Below are 9,342 nucleotides of genomic sequence, written 5' to 3'. Positions count from 1 at the left end.
ATTGCCCCATCTTCCTTCTGAGGAGTGGCTGGTGGGTTTGAACCGCCAGCCTTCTGGTTAGCAGTCAAGTGCCTTAGGCACTATGCCACCAGAGCTCCCATACCTATTAGTAGCGGTATACAAATTAATGAAAGAGGAAAGATTGAAGATGCAGTGAAAGTGTAGAAGTTAGTGATTATCTTTGACTAGATGAGAACAGTGGTCTCTAAGGCACAAATGGAGAAACTGAGCCTAGATAGGAACTTGGGTAGCTCATCAGAAGAATCATGCAGAGGGCAGGGCATGTGAATACGATTGTTAGCAAGTGGGGACCTGTGGAAATTTTCTTCTGATTGCTTCAGTTTTCTCAATCATTTCATGCTCAGCCAGCTTCATGGTGTACCTTCCCTCTTCTGTAGCTTGCCCGTAGGGAGAAAATGTGCTTGACAGAGAACACACTTTTCTCATTACATGATTTTTTGCTTCATTGTCTAATAAGCTTCCATAATGTGAATCTTAGGAGCTCTGGTAGCATAGTGCCTTCAAACCCACTAGCCAGTCCTCTGAAGGAAGGTTGGGCAATCTTCTTCCATAGGGATGCTGCCTCGGAAACCCAAGGAGGGGTCGCTGTGAGTCAGGTGTGATTCCACAGCACATAACAACAACAACAATGTGAATCTTATCTCTTGTAGTTGTTGTTAGGGACCCTCAAGTTGGTTCCAATTCATAGCAACCTTGTGTGCAACAGAACACAACACTGCCCAGTCCTGTGCCATCCTCACAGTCGTTGCCATGTTTGAGCCATTGTTGCAGCCACTGTGTCAATCAGTCTTCTTGAGGGTCTTTTCTTCACCGTCTGCTTTATCAAGCATGATGTCCTTCTCTAGAGATGGGTCCCTTCTGATATTCAAAGCCCGTGAGATGAGGTCTCATCATCCTCACTTATAAAGAGCATTCTGGATGTACTTCTTCCAAAACAGATTTATTCTTTATTCTGGCATTCCATGATACATTCATTATTCTTTGCCAATACCATAATTCAAAAGCATCAATTTTTCTTTGGCCTTCCTTATTTATTGTCCAGTTTTCACATCAGTATGAGAAGATGAAAATATAGTGGCTTGGGTCAGGTACACCTTATCACTCAAAGTGACATCTTTGCTTTTCAACACTTTCAAGAGATCTTTTTCAGCAGATTTGCCCAGTGCATTATGTTGTTTGATTTCTTGACTACTGCTTCCATGACATTGATTTTGGATCCAGATAAAATGGACTCCTTGACCATTTCAGTCTTTTCTCCATTTACCATGTTGTTGCTTATTAGTCCAGTTATGAGAATTTAGTTTTCTTGCTATTAAAATGTAATCCTTACTGAAGGCTGTAGTCTTTGATCTTCATCAGTAAGTGCTTCTAGTCTTCTTCACTTTTAGCAAGGAAGATTGTGCCATCTGTCTATCACGGCTTGTTAATGAATCTTCCTCCAATCCTGATGGTGCATTCTTCTTCATATAATCCAAGTTCTCAGATTATTTTCTTAACACACAAATTGAATTAGTACGGTGAAAAGACACAACACTGACTTACACCTTTCCTAATTTGAAACCACACGGTATCCCCTTTTCCTATTCTAACAACTACCTCTTGGTCTATACAGGTTCCACATGAGTACAATTAAGTGTTCTTCTTAATAAGGTCAAGTTTCTTGGCCTGTCTGGCTTTTGAATATGGTCAGTTCCCCCAAAGAACTGTCAGCTCATGAGACATTCTGGTAGCTAGCCAGCTGACCTTTCTTAGGAACTACTATTTCAATAATTCATGTGTAACAAATTAAACACTGGTGACTACTAACCAGAAGGCTGTTGGTTCATACCTACCAGCCACTTCTCAGAAGGAAGATTTGGCAATCTACTTCCATAGGGATACTGCCTCAGAAACCCAAGTAGGGGTCACTTTGAGTTGGATCTGACTCCATGGCAGTGAGTTTGGTTTTGGTTTTTTACAAGCTTAGTGTAAGGACTCCTAGTGGTGCAAGCGTTAAGTATTCAGCTGCTAATCAAAAGGTTGGCAGTTCAAACTCACTCAGCCACTCTGCAGGAGAAGTACCATGGCCTAGGTCAGGTACATCTTAGACCTCAATGTGACATCTTTGCTTTTTAACACTTTAAAGAGGTATTTTGCAAGCAGATTTTTCCAATGCAGTATGTTATTTCATTTCTTGACAGATATTCCATGAGTGTTGATTGTGGATCCAAGTAAAATGAAATCTATTTATCACGATGTTGCTTGTTAAGATTTTGCTTTCTTTATGTTGAGGTATAATTCATATTGAAGGCTGTAGTCTTTGATCTTTTCATCAGTAGGTACTTCAAGTCCTCTTTGCTTTCAGCAAGCAAGGTTTTGTCATCTGCATATCACAGGTTGTTAATGAGTCTTCCTCCAGTCTTGATGCTGTATTCTTCTTCATGTAGTCCAGCTTCTCAGATTATTTGCTCAGCATACAAATTGAATAAGTATGGTGAAAAGATACAACCTGACGCACATCTTTTTTTATTTTAATCCATACAGTATCGTATCCCCTTGTATGTTCGAATGACTGCCAGTTGATATATGTACAGGTTCCACATGAACACAGTTGTTTTGGAATTCACGTTCTTCACTATTATCTATAATTTGCTATGATCCACACATTCAAATGCTTTACATAGTCAGTAAAACACAGATAAACATCTTTCTGGTATTCTCTTCTTTCAGTCAAGATCCCGCTGATACCAACAATGATATATTCCTCATTCTGTGTCCTCTTCTATAATCCAGTTTGAAATTTTGGCAATTCCCTATTGATGTAGGGGTGTAGCTTTTTTTTAATTGTTTTTTGCAAAATTTTCCTTGCATGTGAGATTAATAATACTGTTTGAAAATTTCCTCATTCTGTTAGATCACCTTTCTCTATGAAAGAGCACCAATATGGCTCTCTTCCAGATAGTTGGCCAGGTCAGTTCCTGGAGCCTTGATTTTTGCCAGTGCCTTCAATGCAGCATGGACTTCTTCCTTCAATACTATCAGTTCTTGATCATATACTACCTCGTGAAATGGTTGAATGTCAGTCAATTCTTTTTGGTATAGTAATTCGGTTATTCTTTACATCTTCTTTTAATGCTTCCTGTGTTGTTTAGTGTTTACAATACTGAAGGATTTTAAGAGCCATAAAGATTATTGCCCCCTAGAAATCCATGATTCAGATCTGCTTTGTCACATGGGGTCACTATGAGACAAAATCAACTCAGTGGCATCTAATACAAACTAGTACAGTAAGTCTCCAGGTTAGGAATTTCTGACTTACAGACAACTTGTACTTACCCTTTAAACAAACAAAAACAAACCCACTGCCATCAAATTGATTCCCACTCATAGCAACCCTATAAGACAGAGTAGAACTGCCCCATAGAATTTCCAAGGTTGTAAATCTTTATGAAAGCAGACTACCTCATCTTTCTCCTGCATAGTGGCTGGTGGGCTCAAACTGCCTGTATTTTGGTTAGCAGCTGAATGCTTTAACCACTATGCCACCAGAGTTCCTACTTACCCTTCAGTGGTATGTAAATTTGCCTTCACTTGGACACAATTGAACCAAACCGTTCTCACAACAAATTCTTCATCACAATCACCTTCACTTGCTGCACATGCAGCTTTTAAATCATTTAGAAATCTTTGAGCCTTTTCTTGCACTAAAATCAAAAGAACTCATAGCCATGGAGTAGATTCTGACTCATAGCGACCCTCTAGGACAGAGTAGAACTGCCCCATAGAATTTCTAATGCTGTCAGTCATTATGGAAGCAGACTGCCACCTCTTTCTCTTGCAGGGTAGCTGGTGGGTTTAAACTGCCAATCTTTTGATTAGCAGCCAAGTGATTAGCCACTGCACCACCAGGGCCCCCCAGTCTTTCATTAAAAGAAAAAAAAAAAAAACACTTAAAGAGGTCTTTTGCAAGCAGATTTTCCCAATGCAATGTGTTATTTGATTTCTTGACAGATATTCTGACTCTTAGCAACCCCCATTGGGTTTCTGAGGTGGTAAATCTTTATGGAAGTAGATTGCTCAGCCTTACTTCCACAGAGTGGCTGGTGGGTTTGAACCACCAACCTTCTGGTTAGCAGTCAGATGCCTTAGGCACTGTACTACCAGAGGTCCTTATCTTTTACCAAAGTAAGGCTAAACTAAAAGCCTATGCACTTGTTCTGACTTAACTACTAGATCTACTCAAAAGACACACTTAGAAACAGATCTTGTTCGGAACCTGGGGACTCCTTGTATATCATTATCAGTTAAATTAAATGCTACAAGAGTTCAAGGAAGAATCATTGAATAAGACTGAATGGTAGAGTAATTAATGAGTTGGGGAGAGAGAAGAAAGGACAGTCTGAGCACAAGTGGATTTTGCAAAGATACAAAGCAAAAATTCACGAGGTAGTTTTGGTAAAGAGAAGCAATCCATTGTGCATGGAGTTATTATTGATGTTTGATATTTGTATTGATGTAGATACTGGAGCTACCAGAGAAATGTTTATGGGGGAAAAAGGAATTCTGGTGTTTATGGTGGCAGCCTGTTTCCTTGCCTCACACCCTTTTTTGTAGTCCTTCAACAAGAAGCATTAGTGGAAGCTGCCAAGAAGCAGATCTTAGGGATTTGGCAGACAGGTGCAATTCTCTAGAGTGGTTTATTTATGGTATATGTGATGATAAGGAATTAAGTCCATAGAAATTGGTGTTTTGTTTTTTTTAAAAACTGCCATGTAATAATTTTATATTATTTTGCAAATAGGTATTAGAAGAAAATCTTAGTCATTCAGATTGGGAGAGTGAGCCTGAACTGCTAAGTGACTTTAGCATGCCTTCTTTTGTTGAAAGTGGACCAGAATCTCAGTCTGATGTCAACACTCGAAAATCTTTCCCTATCATCAAAACATCACAATCAGGTAAAAATGAAAATTGAACTGTTTGCAGTTCTAAAGCCAGTAAATAGGAATTGACTAGATAGCAACTAAAAAGAACAACAAAGTATCTTAAAAATAATTTAGTCCAATCAACTCAAATTAACAAGGAAGAGAACTTGGCTAGCAAGAAAAAACGACTTGTTGAATCATATGTCTGGGAAAAAAAACAAACCCACTGCCATCGAGTCAGTTCTGACTTATAGCAACCCACATTGGCTTTCCAAGGGTGTTAATCTTTATGGAAGTAGATTGCTCTTCCTCAGTCATATTTTGATTGCCTTCCGACCTGAGGGGCTCCTCTTCCGGCACTGTTACTGGACATTGTTTCAGGGCTATTCATAAAGTTTTCCAGCAATATATCAGACAGTGTTTTACTGTTATTCATACGCTTTTCACTGGCCAGTTCTTTGAGAAGTGGATGGCCCGTTCCTTCTTCTGAGTCTGTCTTACTCTGGAAGCTCCACTGAAACCTGTCCACCGTGGGTGACCCTGCTGGTGTTTGAAATACTGGTGGCATGGTCTCCGGCCTTACAGCAACATGCAAGCCACCATAGTACAACAAACTGACAGATGAGTAGTGGGGTAATAGTTCTTTATAAAGGTTATATCAGTTACAATTGAAGATACTTACATATCTGTTTGAATTTTTTGTTGTTTGACTTCTTTTCTTCTCCAAAATAGTTACTTGCACATTTTAAAATCTTGATTTATACCCTAAGAAACAGCATCAGTCTGTTCTGGATCACTTGATGGAGTTGAATATTCAAGACGAAAGGAAAAAGGAATTGTGAAGATGACTGTGCCAAAGACACTGGCTTTCTGCTATCTATCATTACTTTGGCAAAGAGAAACAATTACTCTTTCAGATCTTTTGCGGTAAGCAAAATGTTCAGTGATTCTTCCTTGCAGTAAGGTATACCACTGGTATGATGATGGTTTTGCTGATTGCAGGAATTAGGGCTCAACCTTTGGATATTTTGAATTTTACAGGAAAGCAGATATTGAAAAGATTGGATAGCCTCAGTTCTGAAACTTAATCACTCTTTGGGCTAGTAATTCATTTTTTCAGTTTCCTTGTATAGGGGAGATAATGGTACTTATCTCCTATGAGGTGTTAGATAATTGTTGTTGTTATGTGCCGTCGAGTCGACCCCAACTCATAGTGACCCCTCCTTGGGTTTCCGAGGCAGTATCACTACGGAAGTAGGATTGCCCAACCTTCCTTCCGAGGAGTGGCTGGTGGGTTTGAACCGCCAGCCTTCTGGTTAGCAGTCAAGTGCTTTAGCCACTATGCTACCGGAGCTCCTTGTTAGATAAGTAGTTGTGAGTAAATTGCTAGCATGAGAAAATTGCTTTGAAGATGAAAAGTGACATTCAAGTACTTAAGTAGTGGTATTAAGTATTTTTCTTTTCTAACAGAAAAGATGAATAAATAAATAAATTTTGGCAAAATGGTTATTAGTAGTTAAAAGCATACATTGATGGTGTTAAGAGTGAACAGATAGGTTATCTATATTTTGTAAGGTGAAATTGAAAACAAAACTGCTGGATGAACCTAGTAGAGAGTCAACACTTGTATTGTTTAAGAAAATCTAAAGGGTTTTATAAGGATCATTTCACTGCTAACCAGATGGTCAGCAGTTCAAACCCACCAGCTAGCTGCTCTGCAGGAGGAAGATGATGCAGTCTACATTGGTAAAGGTTTATGGCCTTGAAAACCCAGTAAAGGACACTGTGAGCTGGAATTGACTCAATGGAAGTGGGTTTGGTTTTGGTTTTCTTTTATGGTGTTTTATGGTTAATGGTAGCATAGTGCCTAAGGCACTTGACTGCTAACCAGAAGGCTGGTAGTTCAAACCCACCAGCCACACTTCAGAAGGAAGGTTGGGCAATCTACTTCCATAGTGATACCACCTCGGAAATCCAAGGAGGGGTCGCTATGAGTCGGGGCCGGCTTGACGGCACAAAACAACAACAACGTGATTAATGAGCCAATTATGTCATGTATAGGAATGTCTTACTTAACAGATGTGCCAAAATTATAGATGTGTTAATTTTCCCCCAGTTTATAAAGCAAAACCAAAACCAAACTCACTGCTGTCGAGTCGAGTAAAACTCATAGTGACCCCTCCCTGGGTTTCTGAGGCAGTATCTCTACAGAAGCAGATTGCCCAGTCTTCCTTCTGAGTAGTGTTTGGTGGGCGTGAACCACCAGCCTTCTGATTAGCAGTCAAATGCCTTAGACACTATGCCACCAGAGTTGCCCTCCTCAGGTTATAGGTAGTCTAAATAATATTTTGGTTTAATCAGTTTGTAGTGTATATTTAAGCACACCGACTTGAAATTAGATTGCTGGGTTCAAATCCTGGTTCTGTATTATATTATCTTCAGTAATTTATTTAATTTTCCTCTGCCTTTCTTTTCTCATTGGTGTAATGGGGGTAATAATAATATCTACCTCTTAAAGGGTGGTTATATCCACCAAGAGGATATAATCATTGTAAATATCTACACATCTAATGACAGAGCTCCAAAATACATAAAAGAAGCTCTAACCGAACTGAAAAGAGAAATAGTTCTGCAATAATAGTAGGAGACTTTACAACACCACTTTTAGTAGTGGACAGAGCAACTAGAAAGAAACTCAGCAAACATACAGAATATCTAAATAACACAGTCAGCCAACTTGACCACATATACAGAACACTCCACCCAACAGCAGCACAGTACACATTCTTCTCCAACACACCTTGATCATTTTCAGAATAGACCATATTTTAGGCCACAAACCGAACCTCAATAAATTCAAAACCATTAAAATAATACAAAGCATGTTCTCTGACCAAACTCCATAAAACTAGAAATCAATAATAAGGAAAAAAAATTAAATACATGAAAACTGATTAACACCCTTAAAAACTACTGAGTAATAGAAGAAATTTTAAAAATTCTTAGAACCGTTGAGAATGAAAACACAACATACCAAAACCTTTGAGACATGGGGAAACCAGTGCTTAGAGGAGAATTATAGCAATAAATGGACACATCAAAGAAGGAAGAAAGGGCCAAAATCAACAGGTTAACCCTACAATTTGAAAGAATAGAAAAGGAGCAACAAAAAACATCCACAGTTACCAGAAGAAATGAGATTATAAAGATAAGAGCAGAAATACATGAACTAGAAATCAGTAAACTAATAGAAAATATCAACAAGACTTGAAGTTGGTTCTTTGAGAAGATCGATAAGATTGACAAACCACTAGCCAAACTGACAAAGGAAAAAAGTGAGAAGATGAAAATAATCAAAATGGAAAATAAGATGGGTGACATTACAATAGAACCAATTGTGATTAAAAAAAAGGATCATAAAATAATATTATGAATAATTGTACAAATTTGAAAACCTAGAAGAAATGGACAGATTTCTAGAAACACACTTAAAAAACCAAACCAAATTCACTGCCATCAAGTCGATTCTGACTCATAGCGATCCCCATTGGGTTTCTGAGGTGGTAAATCTTTATGGAAGTAGATTTCCCAGTCTTCCTTCTATGGAATGGCTGGTGGGTTTGAACCACCAACCTTCTGGTTAGCAGTCAAATGCCTTAGGCACTACACCATCAGAGCTCCTTAGAAATGCACTGTTGTGGTTGTTGTTATGTGCCATCGAGTTGGCCCTGACTCATAGCGACCCCTCCTTGGGTTTCCGAGGCAGAATCACTACAGAAGTAGATTGCCCAACCTTTCTTCCAAGGAGAGGCTGGTGGGTTTGAATTGTCAGCCTTCTGGTTAGCAGTCAAGTGCCTTTAAGCACTATGCCACCAGAGCTCCTTAGAAACACACTTCCTACCTAAAATAATATAGAGGTATAACATTTGAACAGACCAATAACAAAAGAAGAAGTTAGAGGTCATTAAAAAAACTCCCAACAACAACAAAAAAATCTCTGGCTCAGACAGTTTCACAGGAGAATTCTACCAAGTATTCAGAAAAGAGTTGACACAAACTCTACTTAAACTATTCCAGAACATAGAAAAGGAAGGAATACTCTTTAATTCATTATATGAAGCCCACATAACCCTCATACCAAACTCAGGCAAAGACAACACTAAAAAAGAAAATTACAGACCAATATCCCTCATGAACATAGATGCAAAAATGCTCAACAAAATTCTAGCTAGCAGAATTTAGTAGCATTATCAAAAAAATAATACACCATGATCAAGTGGGATTCATACTAGGGAGGCAAGGATGGTTCAACATTAGAAAATCTACATAATTCACCATATAAATAGAGAAGAAGAAATAATCATAGCACTCAACACAAAAGAAATATTTGGCAAAATCCAATATCCATTCTTTTTTTTTT

General features: G+C 38.6%; 1 protein-coding gene across 1 annotated transcript in view; it reads left to right on the top strand.

The window, feature by feature from the left end:
* The window catches only part of TAF1B (TATA-box binding protein associated factor, RNA polymerase I subunit B), a 119,016-nt gene that overhangs the window by 26,880 nt on the left and 82,794 nt on the right, over nucleotides 1-9,342 (top strand). Inside the window, exons 6-7 of the mRNA XM_007935106.2 lie at nucleotides 4,802-4,955; nucleotides 5,693-5,849. Of these exons, the coding sequence (XP_007933297.1) occupies nucleotides 4,802-4,955; nucleotides 5,693-5,849 (311 nt within the window). The remainder of the gene's footprint in view (nucleotides 1-4,801; nucleotides 4,956-5,692; nucleotides 5,850-9,342) is intronic.

Source organism: Orycteropus afer, unplaced genomic scaffold (genome assembly GCF_000298275.1).
Source record: "Orycteropus afer afer isolate SDZICR_OR568_19922 unplaced genomic scaffold, OryAfe1.0 scaffold00025, whole genome shotgun sequence".
NCBI lineage: Eukaryota > Metazoa > Chordata > Mammalia > Tubulidentata > Orycteropodidae > Orycteropus > Orycteropus afer.
This window is presented reverse-complemented; position numbering and strand designations above follow the sequence as displayed.